This window comes from Ciconia boyciana, chromosome 11 (genome assembly GCF_034638445.1).
Source record: "Ciconia boyciana chromosome 11, ASM3463844v1, whole genome shotgun sequence".
Lineage (NCBI taxonomy): Eukaryota > Metazoa > Chordata > Aves > Ciconiiformes > Ciconiidae > Ciconia > Ciconia boyciana.
In genome coordinates, this window is record NC_132944.1 from 5,892,356 (window position 1) to 5,919,039 (window position 26,684).

Sequence of the window (26,684 nt, forward strand, 5' to 3'; positions counted from 1 at the left end):
TTGCTGATCTCTATCTCCCACCAGGCTGGCTGCGTTCACATCCAGGCCTGCAAAATGGCTCCAGTTGCTCCTCCTCCCTCTCTGTTAAATTATTTGAGGTATTTTTAAAAAACTTGGCTCAGCTCGGAAAACGCTAAACCCTGAGCAGAAGGTGAACGAACGGCTCGAGTCCCAGGAAGGAGCTAGCAGCGGCGCTACCGAGGGGAGGGCGGCAGGGCCCGCACGGCAGCTGCTCCCCTCCGCAGCCGGTGCCCGCTGCGCCCGCGCTGCCCTGCGGCGGGGCCGGCCCGGGCCGGGCGGGCGGCTGCGCTGCGGGGCCGGGCCGCGGGCGGTGCGGGCGCTCCCGCAGCTGCGGCCGAGCAGAGGTGAGCCCGTCCGGCGGGAGCCCGCGCTCGCCCCCTTGCCGGCGCTGCTGCCGGCCCGGCCCGGCGGGAGCGGCGCTGCCCGGCGGGGCGGGGGCTGCCCGGGGCCGGTCCCCGCCGCTCCGCTCCGCTCCGCCCCGCGCGGGGCGCGCTCCCCCGGCGGGCAGCTCCGCGGGGCGCCGCTGCGGCCGCGGCCGCCGGGACCGCCTCCGCCGGGCGCCTGCCGGCGGGCTCCCCGCGGCCGTGCACCGCCGGGCCGGGCCGTCGTCCGCCGGAGCCGAGGCGCCGCCGCAGATGTGGGGCTGCCGCCGCCGCCGCGGCTGCCCGCAGGGCCAGCACTGCCGAGGTAGGAGCCCCGGCCGCCGGGGCCTCCCGCGGCCTCCCCGCCCGGAGCGGGGCTGCTCGGCTGGGGCGGGGTGCCCGCCGGGGTGTCCCTTCCCTTCCCTTCCCTTCCCTTCCCTTCCCTTCCCTTCCCTTCCCTTCCCTTCCCTTCCCTTCCCTTCCCTTCCCTTCCCTTCCCTTCCCCGGCTGCAAAGGTGGGGGTGCCCGCGGGGCAGCCCCCAGCCCCGGAGGGTCCCACGCGTGTCGGCGTGCGTCGGGGCAAGGCTCGAGGGGGAAGGACGTGTGTTCTGGGACACCCTGGTCTGAATTTTCCCTTCCAGCTCCACCAAGGAGTAAGGGTGACCGGCATCTCGGAGGCTCGGGAGGTGGGAAGTGGGAATCGCGGCTTCTGCTGGGAACAGCCCAAGGCAGAGGAAGGTTTGGGAGATGTGCCGTGGAAAGAGGGAATCGTAGCGTACCAGTGGCTGTTTGCATTCCGAGTTATTTTTGGAAATTGCTTTGCTGTGAGGGATTTGTTTTGTTTTGTTTTTCTGTCTGTGGGAAGGTGTATTTACATTGTGCTCCGCTGAGCGTTGATGCTTTCCCTTGGCCGAGGAAGGCTGTAAAATCAGTGTTTTGGCAAATGCTGATCCAACCAGTTAGTTGTTCTTCCCCTATTCCTAATGGCAACACCATAAAAAACACGTAGTCTGCATCTTTTTTAATCTTGCCCTGTGAGATTTGGCTGCTGGCTCGTTGGAGCCTTCCTTGGAAAGGGCTGACTCTGCCTGAGGATTGAGGGATCTGGCGTATTCGTTAGGCACTTTGTGTAATGCAGGATGACAGCTGTGACGCAAGTGCACCAAAACTTCTGAACGTGGGCTCAGTCTTGGTTATGTTTGGGTGTTTTTTCCCCTTTCCAGGAAAATTGTATTACATAGGCTGGAAGATAAACCTGGTGCCTTCCTGGGCTCTCCTGCAGCCATGGGGCGGGACGGGGAAGCAGAGACGGAGGCAGAAGCGGAGTAGTGTTGAACGCAGGTCTGTTAACGGGACCAGGGAGCTTTGGCCTGGCACCCTCAGCTGCCTGGTGCCGTAGAAAATTGGGTGTCACTGGGTGTAGAGTGGCTGTGGCTGCTGCCCAGGTCTCAGAGGATTGCTCTTGTTTACAGCCATCGCTTTGCTTCTGCTGGCGTTATAGTAGGCAGCTGCCTACTTCATCCATGCCCGACTCCAACGCAGGATATGGAGATGGATTTCAGTAAGGTTGGTGGCTTCCAAACCACCCGGACTAAGGCGGGGACCCTGATTCAGCTGTTGAAATGCAGTGGTGGGCCACCACTTACCCATGGCTGAACGGAAAACCCTTCATTGTTCCTTGGGTCGTTTGTGTGCTGCTTGCACCGGCGTCTTAAACGAGCAGCGGTTTCTTGGCTGTGCTGAAATGGATACTGCTCTTGCTCCTTGTTCCCAATACCTCATAGCCTGGCTCAGTGTTGACTCTGTAGCGGCTCCCGTTGTGCTCATGTGGGTATTCAGAGTGTGGGGAGGAAAAAAAAAATGTTAATGTTGAAGAAATTTTAAGACTCTAAGGTTTTTACATCTTGAAAAACATTTATTCTGAATTAAACATTTTATATTGCTAAACATTGAAGAGAAACTAGTTAACATGAGGCAAAACCATACCAAACCAAGTACAGCTCAGAGTGATCCCATGTAGGGTCAGTTGATTTTGTAGTGCTTTGCAGAGAGCTGAAGATGGGACTGAATAAATACCAGTTGTGGGACTCCTGGTGCTTGTCCAATGTGTTGCGGAGCAGTTTGCGAAGTTTCCAGTAAGTTTGCTTAATGTGGTCTTACTCAGCTGCGAGGCACTCCCATAATTATGGCTGCAATTAAAAGCAATAACAGCCATTTACATAAGGCCCCAGTCCTTTTAAACCAGCGCATCATCTAATGAGAGCATTCCTGTAGGGATAGTTATGCAGGACGGGGGCCCAAAGCTGAGAGCGTTTCGGGGAGGATTTTGTTTCAGAACTGTTTTGAGGTCGTTTGAAGGAAAGGATCTGCTTTAGTCAAGTGATGTAGGACATTTTGTTATGAAAAAGTACTGTTATAAATATAACCCTTACCAGTAGTAGGATGTCGTTGAATTACGTGTTTTTAGCACTTCATTTTTTTTAACATCTCATCCATCTAGTTTAAAAAATCATCTTGGTTATGCTAGTATTTTTCTCAAATTTGATTGCATCAGTGTTCCTTCTGCTCTTATGAGTAAGAGATTTAGTGAATCTGACTTGAGGATGATACCTAACTGCTGACGAAGCACTATGGATGTGTATTAAATTGCTCACTGACGTTGCATGGTTTCCGTGGGGCTTGAACTGTGCACGTAATGTCCACAGATTTTTCTTTGAGATGAATGTAAACATTAGACTTTAAATGCTGGAAAACATCATACATTTGGGGAGCGCTTCAGCTTTCTTCTGAAGGAAATGACCTGGTGGAGTAATCTCACCTTCTTCTCACAACCTATGGTTGTGGAGTTTTTTTGTGTTGTTTTTGTGGGGTTTCTTTCCTTTTTTTTTTTTTTTGTTTGTTTGTTTGTTTTTTAATTTACTGAATACAGTGTAAGCTTGTGTCCCCATACCCTAGCTGGGGCAGGTCCTTGGGAAGAGTCACAATACAAATGTAGTAGAAAGGGTAAAAATTCTCAAAATACAACTGAGGAAGCACCAGCCATGGGTCTGAGAAGTGCTGAGTTCCTTGGCTCTGCTCCGGTTTTCCCCAGAAGCCTTTTTTTCCTCATTTTAAGTCAAATAATTAGTCTGTTAACCTTTTGTCACAGACATAGCACTTGACTTGCGGTCTCTGAGAGCGCAAGAGGTTAAGTAATTAAATTGTATAAGGGAGTAAAAGAGAATAATGAACTCCAAACTCACTAGTCTGTCTAGTTGGGCTCTCCAGGGGCTAAAATTAAGTAATTTAAGTTGATTCCTGTTTTTACTCAGTTTTTATTAGGCACTCTAAGTGGGGACATGGGAAAGAGTCCCACGCTGCTTCACGCAGGTTGGTATTTTCGGAGGTGGTGGATTTATTTCAGGTATGATTTGGTTGTGCAGAGGGGTAGTTTCAGGGGGAGCGCTGGCCTGGCTGACTCCGACAAGATACCACGCGCGGCCAGGCTTGTTCTTGGGTGCCTGCCAAAACCTGGCCCTAAATATTGTAATCACATGCTAATTATGAATGCTAATCTCCAGATGCACTTAACGTATTCCCAGGTGAAGTACTGACCTTGTAGCTGTCGGGTGGTGCTGGGTGCAATGTAGCTGTTTTAAGTAAAATCACTGTGGTGTGGTGGGGCTGTGAATTTACATCCATGCAAAGAGAAGCAATATTTGTGGTTTTGCATGAAATGTGTTAAAACTTACCCATGCAGTGCAGTTGTAAGTGCGTTTGAGGCTGTGTTTTGATAATGTCAAACAAACTCATCTCTCATCTGAGAAGCTGGTAAATGGGGGGCTCTTCTGGATGTTGGCGTCTGCAACGTTTAAGGATCTGAAGCAACGCACTGGAATTAATCCTGAAGTCTTTAAGTATGTAGCTGCCATGGTAGGTCCTGAATGCAAACGATGAGTCTCCTAATTGCAACCGACTTCTATCCATGTGATGGATAAAAGGGATGTTTTGTAATGTTTTATTAATAAAATGGGACGGATTTGTCATGAGTGCCCTTATGGAAATAATGTGCCTGTTACAGCTTTAAATTTGTATGTGTCGGTGTAATTTCAGCACGACTGGTTACTTGGATATCTGAAATGACTGTGTGGCATTAGTTTCCAGATGATTCAGTACGTTACTCTCTTGTTTACAGGCCATGCACAAGTAGGAAAAGGTAGGAAAGGGTAAATCAGAATGAGTTTTAAGTTCTTATTTCCCCTTTTCACTCTAAAGTTGACCACCTAACTTGTTCCCAAATAATTATTTTTCCAAATGTGAGTTTTCTTCTCTTTCTGCATAGCGTCAAGTCTTCGTCTGTTCCATGGTTTAGGAGCTGGCTTCATGCGTGTTGTGCCTTGGCACCAGGAATCGCTGGGCTGCCGGGGGAGCTGTGCGATCCAGGCTCCCTGGCAGCTGTTCTCTTCTAAACTGGAGTTACAACAGCCATGGAACTGTTGTGGGGTTGGTATGTCGCTGTTCAGGGATCCCGAACAGTGCCTTAGACGTGCTATTTCTGCCTTGCTGGGAAAAGCCACTTGTGGTGTTGCACCTTTTGGAATGGACTGACGCGGGAATGACTTCTCCGTCTGCAGACAGCAGTGTATCGTGGTAGCTGGGTTACTCTGCACTGAAACCGCAGAGGCTTGATTTGATCCTGCATATGTTTTAGGTGCATAAATGGGAAGGTTTCCTTAAGCAGCAAGAAATCCTCATGACTGGATTATATACAGTTTGCCAATGGGTAGTTTAAATCAAATGATGCAAGGGACAAAATATTTGTGGTGATTTATTTATAGTTAAAAGCTTCCATATGACACTACACACCCCTTTTGACATAACCTAACCAAGGAGCACAACAAACACGAATTGTTTTAATGCATCTGAAACTGCATGGGAAACTGCTTCTAACAATTATTGCTGCCACAACAACACTTTGATTTAAGGCTAGCTTTTTATTCCTTTTAAGTTTTCTTTTATGATCATATATCCCTGGAAATCTAATTGATGTTGTCGGTTAATAACAAGCAACATTTGTTGTTCATGGGATCCCTACGGATATTCTTAAGCAAGGAGCCTTGCAACATTTACCTCTTGCATTAAGGCAGGGAAAAAAAAATAGAAGAGCTTTGTAGTTCTTCTACTACCAGTGTGAAACTGGTTTCCCCAAAACAATGGGGAGATTTCAGGGGTTTGTGACCTCTTGCAATTAAAAAATTTCAGATGGCTTGTGAGAGGCAGACTGATGGGGTGAAGGAGGAGGGGAAAAAAGCAGCATGGAGGAAAGAAGCACTCCTGTTACAGCTGAAGTCATTACTCGTTTTTGGTAGGAGGTTGATCTAGCTGCTCTTTTTTTCCTGAGAAATGCTCTGTTTGGGGATTAGAGTATGGGAGCTTAAAATTCAAGCAGCTCTGGAAGAGACGTCTCACATGGATTTAGGCCTTGGGGTTGCAGTTGTTTTTTCTTCCCCAGGGTGGGTCAGTTCCAAGGACTTGGGCTCATCCGGTGTCAGCCTTGTGTCTGATGGGACAGGTCGAAGCACTTTGTGTAGTGGGAGCACTGGCAGGGCAGCTTTGCTCTCTTGGTAGCCAGTTTTCACTAAAACGTAGAAGACCAATGTTTTTGAGACCTCTGTCCTGTGTCAAGTAAGGTTCAAACTGGTCAGTGACTCCAGATGTGCCTCCACGGTGGTGAGGGGCAGACCCGAGGAGGACACGGACCGACCCACCATGCGGTGGCTGGAGCCAGCAGGCCTGGGCAGCTGGTGTGTCGCTGGAGGTGGAGAGTGTATGAGGGCTGGTGTGCTTATTTGCTTTTGCTCCTTTTTTGTTTGTTTGTTTTCCATCTTTATATCCCATATATGTTTTGCTTTCAATTTATATTTCAATTTAAATGTTTGAATGTGTTTGTATATTTTCTGGTGCCACAGTCTCACATATGCTATATGTGATGGAGTATGGCCTTCTGCACACCTGAATCATTCTTTATAATTTATTTTCTCTAGGGACACTTGTGCTGAAACAGTTATTTTTAGGACTATAAAGAGAATTCAGGGGTTTTCCTTTAACAAAAAAATAGAACGTTTCTTTGCTAATACTAACTCTCACTTGGTAAACGCTTCCCCTTGCAAGAGTTATTATTTGTAGCATTTGTGTTGTTTAGCCTGTCTGCACTCCATAAATTGGATTATTTTTGCTGTCGTAATTTTATTATCCTTATTAAGCTTCCTCATCTACATATTGATCCTCTTAGTCTCAGGAAGCTGATAAGCCATCTAGCTGTACTTGCAAAACACACAGAAAATGAGAAATCTGCCCTGGAGGCTGTGAAGACTGAGATTCTCCAGCGATTTGGATCTCCATATGTCTGGCCTGTACGTTTTTTCCCTTCGGTGCTAGGTTTTAGACTACATGACAGCATTGCAGTTTGCCAAACTAAGATTAATTTTGCTTTTATTATAAATTCTGTCATCAGTAGCTTCTGAGAAGCTTTGCTCTAGTTTGCTTGTATTTTTATTTGGATGAATACACTCCTTTTTCATAAAGCTTAAGAATATTTCCAGAGGCAGCTGGTGTCACATACGCTGTGAGGTTTTTTTTCCTCCTTGTGTCAGTGTCAGTTTTCCATGCTGGCTTTCCAGAGGGATTTATTCTTTACTTTCAAAAACCTGCTTTCCTGTCCCCGTTGCCTACGGGACACGCATAAAACCAAGTATAACTGTAGGTAGAGGACTTCATGGGGCAGCGATGGGGCCCGAACTCGTTTGCTCTTGCTTCCGTTGCCGTGGGCTTTTTCCTTAATGACCTATTTATCCCATACGGTAATATATGCTGGAGTACTAGACTCTGTTGGACCTTTAACTCCTGTCCCCCCATTTTTTTGTTTGTTCCAGCTCTCAGCCCAGCCTGGTCCCTCTTGCAACGTGAGGTTGTATCACCTCCACCTCAGCCTCTCCTGTGCTGAGTCCATTTTGGGTGCTTCTGTCTATTTACATATTATTTATGTCACTGAAATGTTTGAAGACCCCTGTTTCGTTCTTGTTCTCCGTGACCTCTCTGCACAGTCACTGCTTATTCTAACGAATTGTTGTTTCTTCTGTCATGATACTCTTCCCCCCTCCCCGTCCCGCGTTTCCTCCTCCTCCCACAATTTGACCTTGCCTTGCTTTTGTCTCCCCATACCTTATTTCAGGCGTTCACATGGCTTCGACTTCTATTATGTGCTGATGACTCACAGATGCACTCTACACCTCTGACGGTTTGTCACCCGGCCCAGCGGCTGTCTTCCTCCTCGCCTTTTGCTCTTTGATTTCTCCATCAGTAGTCATTTAATATTTCAAGCCCCAAACCCCTGGTGGTGCTTCCTATATTCTCTTCATCTCTTGTCTTTTAAAACGCTGCCACCTGATGGGTAGCTTTGTCCCAAAGCCTTCATGATTGTTTAAATTAATTTGTTTTACTTCATGCGTTTGGATGACATGCAAATTCTGCGTTCTCTTTGTCGTCAGTATATTTCTCCTTTTCTAGCTCATCAGACAACTTTCCTAATGCATGTAATAAGATTTTACAGATGTTTTACTTCAAAGTGGCTGTCCTGAGAAATTCTACTGCTGAAGTCAGTTGATAGTGCTTGGTTTTAAAGATAGTGCTTAAGTATCTTAGTTCTGCTCTGAGAAGGCAGCTGCCCTTGTTTTGCTATTTTTTATTTAACAGCGCAGACCTAGCTGTTATAAACAAGTGGGATTCATGGCATCCTAGCTGAATGAAATGACAAAGGATACGTGTACGTCATAAATGTTAAACTATCTAATATAAAACTAGCTGTAAGTGAGCATAACGCATAAGCCTTTCAGCCTGGAGAAGGGTTGTCTGTTTTATTTAAAATTGCTAATCCTTTCCTTGTGCTCCTTTTAACTATACTGTTACTCATAACAGCAAACCCAAACTCGGAATTGGGAAGGTTTTTCTACTATGCTTATGTGACTGGAAAGGAATAGAGATTTTTAAGGTGATAAACACTTTCAGACTGCTTAGTAGAGGCTGCTTTTATGCAGGTTCAAGAGGCACAAAGACAAACGTCCTAGTGGGTGCAAGTATGTTTTTGCTTTTCCTTCTCTTTCAAATATTACGAGTTTATCAAGCCTTGGTTTTCCTGGGTTGTATCACGGATTCCAGGTAACAGCAGTGGAGAAGCGGACTCGCTGCTCTAGCACACTTCCAAGGAAGAGGAGAGCTTATCAGGGTACACACCGGCTGTCCAGGGGTTGTGCAAGGCTGTACGTGCTGTTGCTGTAGTAACAACATCGGATACTACCAGAACAATGTGTAGGAACGACTGTCCTCAGTAGACTTACGTCTTGGAAACTCAGTATTTTCAGTTACCCTCTAGACCTGTAGAATGTAAATAGGCAATTTGTGCAAATGCCATGTATTTTAATGTCCTCTTTCTGCACTTCTTAGAAGCACACCCCCCCTCATGTAAATAGTTTGAAGTCCCGGGTATACTGTAAGCCACAAAGGGTTTTTTAACACTGGCTGGACTCAGAAAACATGAATAATGGATGCCATCTTTCCTTTACGTTGCATCATAACAGGAAGAGTTAAAATGTTGCTTAATGTTGTGACGATGGAAATAGTTTTAAGCAATACCTGGAAGCACCACTTGAGGATCTGGCCTATTTTTCAAGGAAATAATATCAATGTTCTCTCAGAGGTGAAGGTGGGAGGTGGCTGCTTGGACTGGAGGTGTAAGGAATTAGTGATTTATCCTTCAGATTTAAAGAATACAGTTAATGCAGACCAGCCTTAAATCTATGCCTCATGTTAGACTTAACAAGGGAACTTCCGTGCATGAGAACAATGGCATCTCATTGATAGGGTTTATCTTCAGACGTTAGGTTTCTCCCATGTTTAAAATAGAGCGATTATTTCTTCTGAAATGTGATAAACATCTAAACTAACATCTTTATATATTCAGAAATAATAAAAGTACTATGAATGGCCACGCTTTCAAGAATGGTTCACATAAAGATAATGAAAGATCAGAGTGACAGTGTAGCAAAGTGTATTTTTGTTTTTATTTAGTTGATAATACTGTGTATGTAAATCTCCGTGTATGCTTTGGGATTCTCATGCAATCCACGTGTTGGTGAGACGATGTTCTGCTGATAACCTGTATCTCCCCAAGTAATCTTAGATTGTCTGACAGGTTTTATATGCATACGATAAAACTTGTGGGTTCTGTAGAAAACTATCCAAGACTTTATTGGTACAATTCTTACAATAAAAACCCTCGTATAGTTAGTACTTGTTTCCTGGTCATTAGGTCGTCATGGTTTTGAAAACACATAACTGTGCTGGAATCGAGCCACACACAAACACTGCTGTAAGCGATACATCATTGTTTTGCATGCACGGTGCATAACTATCACGATGTTTCAGTAGACGATGAAGAAAATCCAATGAATGCAAATTGATGTGGGAGTTAGTCCTCTCTCCAGCCAAAGAAGTGTGGTGTGAGGCTCCCGAGTGCCTGAGCCTTGCCAGATTTTCCCTTGTATCAGATGTGTTGATGATTGTTACAATAGACGGGAACTTGTTTTCTCACCGATTTACTTTATACCAACATCTTCTGTTTGGATGAGTTATTTTCCTTATCTGTGCTAAGGAATATTATTTTGTTTCAGCTTGAGGAATCTTTCTAGTATCTGTAATTATACAGCTTTGTCTGTGTGGGATCTTGGATGTTGTTTAAATCTATTCCCCAATTAGCTCTAAAGAGATTTCTTGTTCTTAGTAGTAGTTCGTTCTCATATAAAGCATGGTTACATGTGGGATTTTTTTTTTTTTAATCTCTTTGGTAGATTGATCTGTAGCCAGGAAATCTAATAGCAAAATGAACTCTTATAAAATAACTTCTAAAGGTGTGTATTGCTGAGGGCAGATTCTTTTTTTAGTTCTGAATCCTTAATGGCTGTACTTGTCTTTGAGGTAGCAGTCTACTTCAAGACAACTAGAACTCTTTCCCTTTAGGCAGTGATAGGAAATGGGATATGGAGTGGATGGTGCCAGTACTAAACTTATTTGTTGCTCAGAAGAAATGGAGTAAGTGCTAGGGCCATGTACCACAAGGCCTGGTCCTTGTGATTTCAGTTGGTTTGGAATCAAGTCCTAAATGGAAGAACCTGTGGAGATGGTATGGGGAACCTGCTGAACTTGTCGTGTGGGATGCTTGACATTTTTGGGGACTTAGTGGGCTCTTCGTCGCTTTTGTTGGGTTGCTTCCTGGAATATTAGACTGTGGGAAAACAAAAAGGATGGTACTTTTGGTTGAGGAGAAAACCATAGGCAGTCTTGAGGAGACGGGAAGTCTTCATTTAAGAAGTTGACATAACAAAAAGTCCTGAGAAACTGAACTGAGACGGTATGAATCAATATGTGTAACTTTGCTAATATAGTATTACCTCTCTCTTCCCCGATTGCTCATTGTGCTTGTTAAGCTCTTCATGGGAAGGAACTTACACTGTTCTCTGTGGGAAGTTGTGTGAGAAGTTTTTAACTTATGAGGGATCTCTTCTGCAGGATGACTGTTCTGAGGAATTGTCTTTGTCATCATCCAGGAGCTCAGGAACAGCCCGGGGGGAAGAGAGCCACCTGTTTGCTTGCTAGTGCAGCTTCCTTTATCTCCGGGTTTCCTTGGCAATTGAAGAGCAAAGTTGAGTTAGTACTTGCCTTACAAATGTGGCAGCATACCTAGCAGACGGGCATTGTGTTTAGGTAGCTTGTTAAAGACCCCTCTTCACAGTGAGGAAAAACCTGCCAGGCTTGACCTGTACTTCAGGAATATGGGAATTACCTGGGGGAGGGAGCAGTCTGTCCCCTGCTGAGGTGCTCATGTAATAAGGGATGTGATCGAACAGGCCAAGTGTCCCATCTGCTCTACAGTAGTTTTGGTCATCATAGCGAAAACTCAGTGCAGTTGCAAGTTTGGGTGCTGTCATTACCCGTGAGCTGTAGCTTTTCACCATGTAAGAGCACCCTAACAAATGCTTGGTCAAAACAAAAAAAAAAGTCAGCACTACAGCCTATAAGGTGTGTGGGGAGAAATCTCTCCCATTCCACCCGACATCCAGTTTTGAAATGTTGGAGTGTTGTTACTTGAGAACAAAAAGGATGAAGCATAGCTGTGCGTTTGGTCACCATCTCTTCTAATTGGCTTGCAGTGTTGTAACTGCCTTGTATATTAGATAGCTGTCACGGGCTGTCCTCCGGTGATGCTTCCAGCTGCATAGATTTTGGCCAATGAAGGACTGCCACGAGCCTGCTGAAGGTACACTTGACATCTTTTTTTTTTTTTTTCATTAAAAGAGAAAAATCAATTATAAGTTCAATAGGAATTATCCTGTATGCTTTATACAGATATATTGTGATACAGCGTAGCAGGCTGCTAGCTAGCTGGTCAGAGTCACCTAGTCCGTGTGGGAATGGGCAGCGTTGGCTGGATGTTGAAGCTGGATACGCAAGATATGCATGCGGCTGAAGACTGTGCTGGTGCGTGTCTGTATTTCTCGAATAACATTAATACGTAATGATCTTTTCAAATTCTGCGCTCCTCTGTGCCTCCTGAAACTGTACTGAAACTAAGCTTGTGTCGTGCTATGCGGCTGAAGTCTTTTCGAGGAGCTGTAAGCTGGGGGGCATACAGCCCTCTCTAGACCTTCTTAAAGGGGGAATGAAGACTCTAACGCTGATCTCTCCTCCTCTCACCATTGCCCTATGTAGAAAATCTAGATACCCATTTTAAGATGGGATCATTTAAACTAATTCCTGATTTTTACTAATAGCTAGAGCAGCAATCTGCCAGTCCCAATAGAGAACACCTGGATTTCGGGATTTAGGTTTTTGCCAGCTATTTACTGGCAGGTGTGTGTGTGGAGATCAGGTGCTATTGGTTTTCTCAAAGTGGTAAATAACTGATACCGCAGGGATAAAAAAAATTACCTCCTGGTATTGTGGAAAGAGAGAATAGAGAAATGGAAGTATTAGGTTAATGATGAAATATAATTTGTTGGTGTTTAATATCTAGAAAGAAATGGGAATATTTAGTTTTGAGTGTGGACTTCCCCCCAATATTTTTTTTAATTTGGTTGAGAAAATAACTCCGGATTAGTAGATAGACTTTTCTTCCCTGTAGCTTTCTGTAACTCTGACTCTACCTTGGGTGCTTAAAAGCCAAGAGCTGGTGTATTTTAGTACTGGCATTCTGCGAAGCTTTGGTACCTCCTGGCGCAGCGTTCACAGCGCGACTCAGTAGCACGTTTCTGAAAGGTAAAAGTGCATTACCGGATTTTTCCGGGGGAATGGTCTGGGTACAGGCCGTCTGCTGCAGCTCGGCCTGCTGAACGCGCTTCCGCCTCGGGGGGCCCGGAGCGCGGGCTGCCCTCCCCGGGCTCCCTGCGAAGGCCGGCCCGGTCCCGGCGGGGCTGCGCGCCTTGCGCCGCCTGCGGGGGCGGTGCCTGCAGCCAGCCGCCAGGGGGCGCCTTGCAGCCTGCGCGCCCGCGGAGTGGCCGCGGGCGGTGCCAGGGCGCCGCCTGGCGGGCGCGGGCGGCGCAGGGCGCGGCGGTGCCGGGCGGGGCGGGGCGGGGGCGGGCGCGGGCGCGGGCGGGACCCGGCCCGGGGCCCGTAGCCCGTAGCCCCGGCGAGCTGCTGCCCACCCGAGAGCTGAGGTTAACCGCAGGGCTTCCCCAAGGCAAGGGAGGCTCTCGGCGGTACCCGGTGAGGTGCGCGGTGAAGGAGAATAACCGTCACAGCGCTCATTTCCGTGAAAGTCTCCAGTTCGTGTCGTATTTTGTAAACGCGCAAGCTAACGGTTCAGTACGCTTCCAAGTGTTGATCGTTTGTGGTGCTCCGTTTCTTGGAAGGCGCGGCTAACGTCACAAACAGCTTTTTTTAAACGTCGGCAATAAGAACGGGAAGCTTGTGTTTCAGCAGCTTTTTATCTCGAAAGTTTTGCTCTGTGCTCTGTATTTCAGGAGCTTCCCAGAAAAAGCTGCTTTGTGCTTTGCTACGAGAGCAGAGAGCAGGAACAGGGTATCGTTGTAGCCTGCCCAGGGCTTGTAAGTGCGGTGCTGAAACATCACACGTGCTTTATCTCAGGACCTGCCACAGTGTGGGGACTCCTTTGCAGGCATCCTGCTTATATAAACCATATGTTGTGACCTCTGGCTGTGTCTGTGTATCCTTTAGTTGTTTTACAGATATCTCTTGAATCTTCTGCGCTGCAGAAGGGTTTGTGAACTGGTTTTTCGTGAGCTGTATCTGCTGTGCTCAGTGTGGTGAGGGCATGGGCACATGGAGGACTGGAAAGTCTTATTCCAAGTAGTGAGCTGGTGCTGCTGGAGCGATGGTGGAAAAGAGAGGAGGCAGGGATGTTGGGTGGTTTATGGATGTTTTATAGGCTGTCAGACTATAAAGTGATATCTGTACTAGGGAAATGAGATACATGAAAGTGACTTGCAGATATTGTAGAACTTGTATTGTGTGGTTACCATATGATACAGCTTATTTACAGATACAAAGTAGGGTTTCTGTAAGATCAAGCAGAAGCCTTGGTTCAGTCTCTTTTGTTTCTCCCTGTCTCAGAAATAATTACCACTTGCTGTATGCATTAAACCATAAGAGTTTCCTGTCTTGTCAGTCAGTCGTTTGAAAAGAGTAAGTATGACTCGGTTACTGGGCTCAAGCACGTTCTGTTTCTGTGCAGCAGTTCATTTTCCAAGACTGCCTTTCCCCTCGACATTTTGTGTCTGCAGAGAGGTGCTTTTTCAGGTAAGCTTTCAGCTCAGCGTGGCCCTGAGAGCAGAAGCTTTGTGTAAAAGCCTTCCAAGGAGTAAAGGCTTATTCGTGGTTTCCCTGTAGCAAACAAAGCTGAGTCCCCAGCAGTTCACCTGCAGGAACCAGCCCTGCTTCTGAAGCCTTTGTATGAGGACAGTGGTTGATGATGATGTGATTATGCAGAAGGTGATCTCTATCATTTATTGGGAATCTAATGAGCAATGTTTCTTTGTTCCGTCTTTTCCTAGGAATTTAATGTAGTGCCCTTAAAAATGATGTTCTGAAATGAGACCTCAGGAGTGGCACAGTATTTCTGTATTCACTTTCTCTGTGTCCTTAAATAGCCCGTTACTACACTGAGATTATAAAAAAACCAATGAAACACTCCCCCCACCCAACCTTAAATGTGTTTCATCAACAACAGAAGTTAGTCATCCCTCAAGCCGAAATCTTTACCTCACAAAAATAAAGGCCAGGAGGCTGAGCAGGTGTCCATGCACACCTCTAATGCCATTACAAACACCTGGACAAAACCTTATTTAAGTTTTGCACAGGTGCCACTGGTTTAAATCTGCCTGAGCAAGAACAGAGTTCGCTGACCGTGTGCTTCATGTTTGGGGGACAAGCCTTAGAAAGGCGTTAATTCACCCTGCAGACCTCTGAAAAATGCTATTCTTGTACGAGCAACCTCAGGTCAGTGTTTCCAGCCGTGAGGCAGGTGTGTGAGTGGAGTTTCAGTTCTTCTGCACTGTGTGGATTTGCAGAAAGGAGATTTAGGAGAGATTTGCATTTCTAGAGATTGGAAGGATTTCATACATTTTCTACTTCATGTAAAACAAGCCTGAGAAATCTCTTCTGAGTCAGCGTTCCTGTTAGTCTGTTGTTCCTGTTAACATTACAGTACGTCTGTTGGGGACTTGCCTGGCTTTACTGGAGGCACTGTTAAGAAAGCTGGAGCATCCTGGTGGTGGCATGCCTCGCTGCGGTCAGAGGGTGAGGCAGGTATGTCCAGATGCCCCTGGAGTCAGTCATCTGTTCGTTGCAATGTTCTGTGTACACTCAGTAGACAGGCTTCTGGGATTAACCTGGAACACAGATTAAACTGTTCCTGCTCACAACTCTTTTGGCAGCTGTTGGAAGTAAATACATACGTAATAGAAGAAACGAAGAAGCTTTTAAGCGTTCAAAAACTCCCTCTCTCTCCTCCTAGTTTTCTGACCTTTGTTAATGTAACTCCTATAATCCCCTCTGCCCTTCCCCACCTCGCCTATCAACTTGAAACAAAATCAGGAAAAAAATACTAGCATAAAAATATAGCACAGGCGCCTATGGTTGAAAATTGTTATCGGTCTTGAAGAGAAGGAAATCAACTTGGAAAAGACGGAAGGGCAGGTCATGCAAACATGGTTTTGGAAAACCAGTGCTAACTCTCCCCAGGGTGTGTCACCAAATGTCTCAGAGAACTGATTTTCTGTTGTTTAAAAAGCTACCTTTAGGTTGTAATGGAATAGAGAAACTAAAAATGATCCTCGGATGCTCAGAGTCTGACTGGTATAAAAAACCCCAAACATATGTACTGACCTTCATTTGTATTTAGGTCGGTGTCGTAATGTCCGACAGCCTGAGAGTGGATAATAATGAAAACGCGTATTGCGCTTCACTACCCTATCTTCAGTGCATTGCATTTATCTTCTGTAGAATATACAGATGTATGTAATAGTGAAATATTCAGCTTTTTTAGGACTTTGCTCAGCCCAGTTAATGAACTTAGTTTGTGGGATTTCTCTCGCTTGTAAAGCTGATGAAGTTGTTGGGGAAACGCGACAGCTGGATGTTGTATTTAGCCACACACTGCGCTTACTGCAGCACAGGATCTTTTCAGTGTACTTTGTGAATAGGTATTTTTGGTAGCTAAACAAGATGTTAGAAACCTATTGTTTATTTATGGTTTTCTGCATCGATATGCACTTAGCCTTCAGGCCAAAATAGAGTTTACTTGGGAAAATGTATCGTTCAGTGCCTGACTTCTTACAACACAGCGTATGCTCCCTGGACACGCTATTTTTAGGGCTTTAAAAAAAGGCTCCTCTGAGGCAGTGTGATGTTCTCTGCAGCTGGACTTTGCTGGCTGCGGAAAGCAGAATCACCTGCTTGGCTGCGCACAACGCGGCTGCACCCCCGACCCCTCGTTATCGTTGCCTGCAGGAACAGCCCCTGCTTTGCTACCCCAGCCCGGGCCGCTGACTGCCCCGCTCGGCCTGATGTGAAAAACAAGCTGCGTGGCGTGGCCTCAGCCTGCCAGGCCGCTGCCCCGCCGGGCCTAGAGACGAGGGGGCTGCGCGGAGCCTCTCCCGTGAGGGAGCAGGGCCGCCGCCGGGGCCCAGCGCCGCCCCAGCACGGCCCCGGGCCTCCGTCCTCCCGCTGCGGGGCGGAGGCCGAGGCAGGGAGCCCCGTGAGGGGCCGTTCTGGCCCGGGGGCCCCGATCGGGCCGGGGCAGCCGCCGCAGCGCGGTCCTGCGGGCGGCGCGGGGCCGCTGCTTCCCGCGCCCGGCCTCGCCTCAGGGGGCGGCGCGGCCTGGCCCCCGCCGAGCTGAGAGGCGGTGCTGCCCCGCCCGCCGCCACTGCAGTGGGAGCCGGGAGGCGGGCGAGGATGGCGGCGGCGTCGCCGGCGCGGGAGCTCACGCAGAACCCGCTGCAGAAGACCTGGGAGCCCTACGACAACGGGCTGCCGGCGGGGCACAGCGCCCAGCGCGGCGGTGAGCGGGGCGGAGAAGGGGGGGGGAGGTGTCTGCCCGGGCCGCGCTGTCGGAGCCCCGGCGGGCGGCAGCTGTCAGCGGGACCCCCGGGCGGCCGCTCCCCCTCCTCCCCGGTTGGGCCGCAGCGGGTGAGCCGGGCCCCGCGGAGCCCCTCCCGGGGGCGATTCGGCCTCAACGGGGTCGAGGAGCGATGAAAGCGGCGTGAGGGACCGGAGCCGGCGGGGGTCCCGCCGCCGCTACCGTCCCCCCTGAGCGCCAAGCCCTTTGCCTGGGCTTTAACGCGTCTCTTGCCTCGCCTCTGGTGCGAAAGGCTCCTTTAATGGTTCACCCGGCCCGGGGCTGATGTGCCGGGGACGGTGGGTCTGCTGAGTGAGGCGGTCGCGATCGCCCGTGGAGGATTGCCTGAAGCGCCGGGGAAAGCAGAAAAACCCGAAGCTGCTGGATGTGTGCCCAACGGAAGGCAACAAAGCTTGGCTGGGAAGAGTATCTCTTCTAGTCGCTTTTGTTGGGGTGGGGTTTTTTGTTGTTCTCTTTTTTTTTTTTTTTAAACGCTCTGGTTCCAAGGAGCGTTTATATTCAGTGTATTCTTCTTGAAGAAAGGCCTAAAAATGTCACTGTATTTTTGGTTTTTTTTCTTTTAAGGCCAATGCTGTATCAGGCCATCTGTTGTATGAGTTAATGGCTTTCCGTATTTTGAGGTGCAGCCAACCAAGTCATCAGCCTCTAAAGACTTTGTCTGTGGCGTTTGTAAACCATAGTTTATTAACAAACTTTGCCTCGCGGGTTTTTTTTTTCTTTTTTTTTTTTCCCCCCTTACTTAAATAACTGAGGTTCAGTGCACGGCAGTTTTGCAGACAAAAGGGGCTTTGTCGTGTGGAATTGTTTTTATTTGTCATGCAAAGAGGCTGCGCTGACAGAAAGAGCTGAGGGCTCTGCTGGTGTGGCAGGCGTCCATGGGCTGCTGCCTCTCGGCTCTGGTCTTGCTTTGGTCCAGCCCTTGCTAAAAAAAAAGCCCAAACTTTCTTGGTTTCTGCTAGGAAGCAGGCATGTGTTTCTGTGTGAACTGAATTATTCCAGCACCTGAAAAATAGTAGGTGTTAAAAGGAGGTGAATGCTGAAATGGGAAAAGGGTCAGAAAGTGTGCCTAATTGCTTTTGTAAACACGGTAAGGAGAATGCTTCATTTTGACCTTAACGTGGCATCTCTTTTCCAAACAAAATAACATTTGTTACAGCTTTGACACGACGCTGTTTTACAAAAAACCTTGCAAGAACAAAGTTGCATATTGCTCATGTAATCTGGTGACATATGGAGTCTTCTTGGCAGAATTATTTAGCTTCTCTTGACTATAACTTTAAAAAAATTATTTTCCATATCTTTTTTTTTGTTGGTAGGATTCTGTAATTTTTGATGCCCAAGACCCTTTATAATTGAGAGACCTTTTTGCTGAAAAAACCTCCCAGATTTGGAAATTTTTTTTAATGCTTTTGCACGTGTTTGCTCTTGCAGTATACGTATAATATGTCTACAGTCACTTGTGATACATAAGAATTACAAACAGCCTAGAGAGGAGCAGAACTTACTCTTCCTTGATAAAACCATCTACCTTCTTTCAGCAAACTAAGAACGCTTTATAATTTTTCCCATGCAAAGGGGCTGCAGAGTCCTTTATCCTCAGATTTCCACATATCATGCATTTGATGGGGCAGTGTGACCTGCAGGCCCTGTAGGCGTGCTCTGGCAGCTCAGGATGGACTGCTCAGGCTGGGTGATGCGGGGCAGTGTTGGGTTGACTGGTTTCAGTTCTCTGCTTTTACAGGTAACTGTGTGAAACGTTACTGTTCAAAAAATACAAGCTCAAGTTGAAAGTGGATTTCTTGTCCTCAGGAGTAGCTTTCCAGTGGAAGCAGTGAAGCTAGTCACTCTGTCTTCTGATTTTCTAGGCTAAGTAAGATGAACTCTTTCAGTCTTCTTTGGTTGGGTTTTTTATTTCCTCCTTCATGCTGATGACCTTTATCTGCACTATTTTTAGTCTTACTTTATCTTTCTAGAAGGTGAGTGAGCAGAGTCATGCAGACTTCCAGTTGAGGACTCAGCAGATCCATCTTCAGAGGGACTTACCTCTGTTAGCAGTTTTTCCTGTGATTTTTCTAAAAGTTGTAGCAACTCTAATTATCTGGGGAAGAAGAAATCTGGCTAGCTGTGCCAGGGTTTAGCTGTTATGGGTCTTTGAAGAGCTAGTTCTTTTAGTCTGTGCATTACGAGGTTTTCAAGGAGGAGTTCTGGCCGCATGCAGCCTACTGAGCAGACTGAGCTTTTACGGCTGGTGAGACCCGTAAAATGAAGGTAACTGTTCTAACTGACCTTCCAAAGCAAGACTTGTAGGCAGCAGAAGCGCCTGTTGTTATTAATAACTGCTACTTACCTTTTGTGGTCTTTTGTGAAAGGTTTTGTCTGTAAATAGGTTGCACTAAAGCTACTCTTGGCATTGGATGTCACATTGCTTCAAGCTCTATGAATCAAGCAATGGGCTACAAACATGGACATAAAAAACCAAATAGCAAAGTATGCTATAGTGAAAGTTGTTTTGAGAACCTAGCAAAGGATGTTTATAGAGTGAGAGATAAATAGTGAACTTCCTGTGGTTAAACATTTCCCCCCCCACTATAGTTAATGGCTTTGTTTCCCTAAAGCTGCTGGAATTTGGCCATTCTAATGATTTTTATTTGCTGTTCATACAGCAGTATGAATGTACATCGGGTCAAAAAAAATATATCAAGATTATCTTTGTTTTAAAGAACTCTACCCTTTGAGCTCATGCTGCTTACCTGTAGTTGTACTCCAACCCTAGGAACTGAAGATGGAGAAAGCGAGTGAGGTAAGGACAACACCTAGCTGTAGCCTGAGGATCAGGATGTATGATGGGGCCATCGCTGCTGGCATCAAAGCTGTAGGAGGCAAACGGTAACCCCGAGAAAGTGGACGGCAGACCTGCTAGGAGCAGCTGGTGGCACGAGGCTGGGTAGAGGACAAACATGAATTCTGAATCCCTTGTACCAAGGTGATGTTAGAAACTGGTGACTGGGACAAAAAGAGGAGTGGCAAATTAGAAGATGATGGACTTCTTCAGGTATAGGAGCAGGATGCTCTCCAGGAAGAGCAGCAGGATGGGGAACTCATCCCTGCGGGATGTGAAGAAGGGTGACCGATTGTCATCATTGATCAACAGGAAAAAAAAAAGGGTTAGCAATAGTTAAATTGGATAAGTGAAAACATGTAGGGCTAACCTTATTTGGAAGGGTGGTTGTGCTGGCTTATAGTTAAAGGTATTTGCATATGAGCCTCTAAATAGTACAGTGATTTCGGAGAACAGGCCTTGAGTCGAAGGCCATAGAAGCAGCAAGAATCCTTCATAAACTTCAGATGGCTAGATACAAAAATCATCTGACCTTGGAAGTTGTCTTAAAAATTTCACACAGATATGGAAAAACCAAAATCTCATTTTGGGTGAGAGGAAGGGACAGCTGATAATATGTTAGGTAGTAGGTGAACTTGAAAAACATCAACTCTTGTGTCTGATTTCACAAGATCATGGGAGTTTTGAGGGCTGATGAAATGCTGCACAGCTGATCCAGGGTGTTCAGTGTCCCAGTTTGGTTTCACAACCACCTTCTGTATCTTGCATTATTTCACAATAGAGTCTAAAAGGCAAGAAATGAGCATGTAGTTTCTTCTTTCCTTGATTGTTAAGTCTGAAACTTCAGAAGGGTAGGCAGTAATAATTTTACTCTGACCTGCAACTTGCTGTTTTGTTCACTAGTATATAAGACATTTTTTAACTAGGATAATGACTTTGCTTAAATTGCGGTACTTGATTTTAATGAGCTTCATCACTTGGCCATTTTCCTTCACTGGTTGGTATTTTGGGCATTTTTTTGTGTGTTCCCTATAAGTGAGGGGATGCAACATAAATTTCTTTTTGATGCTGCTGTTTATAAACATGGAATCTTACATGCATGTATTACAAACATCTATTTTAAAGAAAAAAACTGAGTAAAGTCATAGAGCATCTTTAGCAAATGATAGCATACAACCCTGTAAGTTTTTTGTTGTTCTGAATGTGTATGTTCCTCTAGCAAAATTAGTGTTGATAGCACATCCACAGGTTGGGACTGTTGGAAACCCTTAAGAGTTACATATGTGAAGCAGTATTAAAAAATGAGTTTGTTTTCTCAAGACTAGATTGTGTAGAGAGATTTCTGGAGGTAGACCAGACAATCCAGTGATAAGGAATTGAGAGAAAGCTGCGCTTGGGAGTCTGCCTTGGTTCTGCAACTTGCACCCATAAAACTACTTTTGTGCTGCAAATTGTTTTTCATATAAAGTAAGTGATGGTGAGGTGCTGTGAAAAGGGGAATTGAGTGTTGTGCTATTGGGAAAATACTAAACTAAAGAGGCTTTTGTATTCCAGCAGTTAGATATGTGTAACTTGTGTTTTGTTTGTTTTTTTAATCAGTCCATATCCTTATGTCAAAATAGCTTACATTTCTTCAAAGGAAGGTGTAAGTCTTGAGACACTGACATTTTAAATACTGTCATTGGAAGGAACGTTCCTCCCTACTTGCAATGAGTGTTGGCAACTTTTTGTTGAGAAAGTTGTGGTTTAGATAAAATGAAAGAAAATGAAATTATTTTGAACTTCTGAGTATTTGATACATCCTCAGAACTTTGCATTTTGTTTTAGTGTTGACTTTTTAACTGAGCTAATGAGCAAAGTTAAGCCTTGTTAATGACACAGGATTCTAAGGAAGAAAACAAAAACCTTTGTTTGCTGCACTGAGTCTTACGTGTGTTGTTGAGAACGCTACACTGAGGTACAGAAAAAATAAAATAGTTGCTTTGTGTGCTTTTATTTTCAGTCCTGTCATTTAGTTGTTACCATCTGCTGTTTTGGGCAGCAAATGTGCCTTTAAGTTCTACCTCTGAATGCATAGGTGTGCTTGTCACAAAGTGCCACCTGTTTAAGTGGTATTAGACCGCAACCGCTGTTGGCCATCTAAACCAAAACACCAAACGTTTTCTAGAGTCCTGAATTTTAGATAGCGAACTGGCATCCTCTTGTTGAAGACAAGCACTAATGGGTGGTATATGCCGTAGCACCATGTACTGTGTAGTGCTGTTTACAGGGCTATGGCATTATGTAAAAGCAGAGTATTTAAGATGATTGGAATCAGTGGTATATCTCCTTTTGGTGTGCAGGGTATCTGTCTTTGAAGAAGACAAGCGCTCTTGGGTCAGCCTGGCACCTGATCAGAATAGGATTGGAACTTGTTTGATTGGGATCAGCAGGTAATTCCCTTGGTTTCTGCTATATGGTCGCACACTAAACAGCGGTGCACAGAGCGATCAGAGTGACAGGTTAGGCATGCAAGTTAAGCTGTATGCATAGGGCTGTAATAAAGGCAATTTTGCTAGTTTTTCTACTTTCTTTGAGGAAATTTGCGTAAAAATGCATGTGATGCCAGACTTGCACACTGACTGCTTGGCAATGGGAGGAGGTGTCCCTCTTACATGTTGTTTGATCTATTACAAACTGACGTTGGCGGTAGGACTTAGCTTAGAGAGTGGTCGTCAGTGTAATCTGTGAAGCAACCATTTAAGCGGGTTGCAGGTTTCTTCACGGTAGCTTCCTAGCCCTTAGTTTTGCAAAATGGAGTTTTGCTCCAGTGTAGGTTTATTGTTACATTACCGAAAGACTATGAGAAGGCTAAATTTGTATGGCTCACCCCAGGGGAAAAAAAAATAAAAATTGAGGTGATCTAGATGTAATGTTAGTTGGTAAATTCTGTTCAGAATAGGTAGAAAAGCTTGCTTCACTTAGCACAGGTTCCTTGCAGAGCAGGTGGACTTGAGGCAGTGTACAGAGCCTTTCTGTACAGATCCTGGTTTGTCTTTGTTTTTATAACTCTTATTTCACTGCATACACTGGAAAATTATTTAAAACTCAATCTGGATATTTCAGATGAAGAACCTTTCAAATTGGCTTTGAAGAACAAGGTCTTCTCCTAAACCTTCTAAGGGCTCAGGCATTTTTCTCATCTCAATATTTTATTTTATTGTCCTTAAAACCAGAAGCAAAGCTGTTAAGAGTACAGCGCTTACTAAGCTTTACACTTCATAGACTTTGTTTCTTCTGAGCCTTCCTTCCTCCTCTTGGAGTCAGGGTTCAGAGGCCTGAATTTAGCACAAAGAGGAAAAGGGACAAGAAAACATTGTCCTTGTTTATAGGCTTCTGCACAGAGGAGCTTACTCTGAGGGCTTTTATCAGTGTCCTTCTGGAGACATGGACATGTTTGGATGGATCTGTTTTGGTTTGCATTCAGTTCCCTATAACTGTAATTACATGGCGTAGTAGACTGTTTCATGGGTTTGAGGTTAGGTATGGTTTTGCCTGCTCTCTCTCATGAAAAGTGGTGTATTTTTAATGGGTTTGGGTTTTGATTTTTTTCTTTTGAACGCGCGGTTTAAGAAAGTGGATCTGTCTTTGCTAATCCGTTTGTTCTTTTTCGATGGGTTTGCTATGCGGAGTAACTGCCGGATTCATGCAGGTGACTGTGGGATGGGACTTTGTCAATCTAAGGTTTGGGAATCTCCGGCAATCACAGTGCTTTGTACAACAGTTTAGTTATGCCTTACGGCGTAACACTGAGATTTAGTCTTTTGGAGCGACTTGACTCCTCCTCTGTCAAGACATTGAGGAAACTGATGCACATGTGGATTGTCTAGAAATTAATTCCCTTTGAAATAGGGGATGGAGGGAGCCGGTGGTATCTTTGCGCCACTTTAATATCTTCTTTCTTTTTAGGCAGTTCCTTGTAGCTGTGATAGATTCATGCAAGGTATCCGTAGTTTTGTGCTGTTAAAGTGTTCAAAAACTTGTCATTTGAAAGGAAATGCCTCAAGGTTTTCAGTTTATACATATAACTCCTTTACCTTCTTACAGTGTTGTTTTTTTTTTTTTTAATTAAACACTCTGCCTTTGATTAAGAGTATTTCTGTACGTATATCTGTGTATTGGATTATTGTGCTTGATTGCATAGAATACTTGTGCTTTATTCCTAGTAACCATCAAAGAACAGTCAAAATGAGCTCTGTTTCAAGAGAGATTTTTGTGTTAATAATATTGAAAAGAGAAATAATAAATAGTGAGTACCGTGTCATACTATAATGTATTAAGCCGCAACTGTCATGGTTGTTTTGCTCAAGACCAAAAAAAGGTTGAGCAGTGTTGACGTCTTAAAGATTTAAAAATTATCTAAAAATTGTGTACACCTTGCTGTTTCCTTTCAATGCAAGCACTGAACTGAGGTACCTAGGGGTGTAAGATGTCAGTGTCCATTTTTGGTATTGTTTTTGTATGTCTTAAAACATGTATGCAAATACATAGGTTTCTTCTCTTCTGCCTGTATACAACTCACGTGTCCAGCATTGCACTACCCCTGACCCTTCCAAAATTCAACACAGCATAAGAAACCTGGTTAGGTCCACTGTACCCCTGAAGAACCCCCCTGAAATAGTGAGACATGGTGCATGAGCTGCTTGAATGGTCACTTCCTCAGAGAGCACATGGATTGTTATTTTCCACCGCAGTATAAGCCTTTGCTTTCTGGGAATGTTAATGGTAAATCCTGGTTTTCTGTTTCAGTATGTATGACCAATTGCCCTACTCTGATTGTCATGGTGGGTCTCCCAGCAAGAGGAAAAACCTACATCTCGAAGAAGCTGACACGCTATTTAAATTGGATTGGAGTGCCTACAAAAGGTGATGGATTTACTTTTGTTTACATCAAAAGGACAGGGCTAATGTTAGGTGTTTATACATTTAATTCCCAGTAATTTCATTGCCCAGTTTGACTAGTTAAAATCCTTCTGCTTTGTTAACTTATTTTTAAGCAATAGCATACACAGGCTCTCTGTTCTGTTTAGATAGTAATTAATCAAATTCTGGTGACTGTTCATTTACCTCCTTGTTCTGCCAGGTGCCTAAATCAACTTTTTGCCCTTGTCCCTTAAGGCGTTGGTTCTTCAGCTGTCCTTTTTTTTTTTTTTTTTCCCCTCCTTCCCCGTTCTTTATGTGGGTGAAAGGGAATCTTGTTTACAAGTGGATGAGCAGTCAGCACTTCTGGGTTAAGGTTCTGACTTCTCCATCTTCTTTTCTCTGTGAACTTTGTGCAACGTGTAATTCTCTGTGTAACTCTTTGTTTAACTGCATTTGTGGAATAAGTTACAGCTCTTTGAATATTAAGAGCCCAAGGAACTGAAACAGCCACTTGTTATCACTCTTAAGGACTTTATATGTGTGTTTTGGGTGGGAAATGATGGCTCAGATTGGCTATGCCACGGACCTCATTCCCAGGCTCCTGTGGTATCTTGTGGGCCCAGATTGACAATTAAACGAGGCCTAAGTCCATTTGAGGTTCTGAGCAGCCATCTCCCCTGCCTTCTCCTCTATCTCTGTAGAAGAAAAAGGTAGTTTTTGTGTTCTGTGATTTCTGTGTCTGGTGCAGTAATGGTAGCTTTATAGTTATGAGTAGTTAATAATTTAAATAACATTAAACATTAGATCATACTAAAGTGTAGACTTTTGGCTAGAAATTCAGAGATGTATTTCCTTGTAGCTCTAAGAAATCAAGATTAAGAGTTCTGGCTTAAACTGCCTTTGGATTCTAGGGTATAGCTTTTGGATTTGGAGTTTTCTTAAGGTCTTAGAAACTTGTCTAATGCGTTGTTTTAGATGAGACGTTATGGAGGATACGCTATATTTTTTGAGTATGAGAGTTTACAGGATGTAAATTATCACCTAAATTTTGATTGTTTTCACACAGGATCACCCTTCTGATGAGCAGTATCAGATATTTAGGGACTTCAGTTTTATCCATAAGGTTGAAGTGGAATAACAATCTAAATACATTAGCCTATATCCAAGCTGATAAAATGTATACTATAGAAGTATGTAGATACGTGTATATGTCATTGTGTTGAGCGTTTTACTATGTGAACTTTGAAAAGTAGAAATCCAGTATTGGACAACAAAGAAGATACCGTCCACATCTGGCTCATGCTTGATTGGATATACCGTCCACATCTGGCTCATGCTTGGTTGAATATATCCCAAATACAGTAAAATAGGTAGGGGTGGTCTGCTTCAGTTACAGGAAAAATTTCATGGGCTACTGGGAGCAGCACATCAGAAAATATATGTGCCTGTGCTTAATAAAAATAGTTACAATGTTGCTGCCTGATCTTGTGTAAAGTTGCTCTTACACAACATAAAGTTGCTCTATGAGCTTCCATCCTAGGTTGCTGGTCATGGTTTGTCTTTGTTAGAAAGGGTGCCTTGGGATTTTCTTGGAAAACCACAGGCCCCTCCTGTTGTTTGTGTCATCAGTGCTGCAATTTTACTGAAGCTGAAATAAATTTAAAGTACCTCACTGACTGAGGGAATAGATGACACGTTGCCTAATGCATCCAGTTGATTGGGACTGAATTGATACGTTGTAAGTATTGAGTAGCCTTAACAGCTGTTACGCTTTGGCTCTTAATGTCTTAAAATTAGTCTGAGCTTAATGTAGTAAGTGTTCTTATTCTCAGAGACAGATGGTTAAAATTATGAGGTTATGTAAACCAGCGAAAAG

At 44.9% G+C, this 26,684-nt stretch overlaps 1 protein-coding gene across 12 annotated transcripts in view; it reads left to right on the forward strand.

Annotated features, from left to right (window-relative positions):
- The first annotated feature begins 524 nt into the window (after positions 1 to 524).
- LOC140658070 (6-phosphofructo-2-kinase/fructose-2,6-bisphosphatase 4) overlaps positions 525 to 26,684 on the forward strand; it is a 53,473-nt gene continuing 27,313 nt past the window's right edge. For 10 of the 12 annotated variants that reach the window (XR_012044589.1, XR_012044584.1, XR_012044585.1 and 7 more), the window contains exons 1-2: positions 16,873 to 16,989; positions 24,695 to 24,811. Coding sequence is in view for 5 of the 12 variants with exons in the window: in XM_072876010.1 (XP_072732111.1) it covers positions 16,884 to 16,989; positions 24,695 to 24,811 (223 nt within the window). In the remaining 7 variants the exon portion in view is untranslated. Of the gene's footprint in view, positions 709 to 16,872; positions 16,990 to 24,694; positions 24,812 to 26,684 lie in introns of those variants that run through there. The other 2 variants (XM_072876012.1, XM_072876013.1) reach the window with 2 other exon arrangements.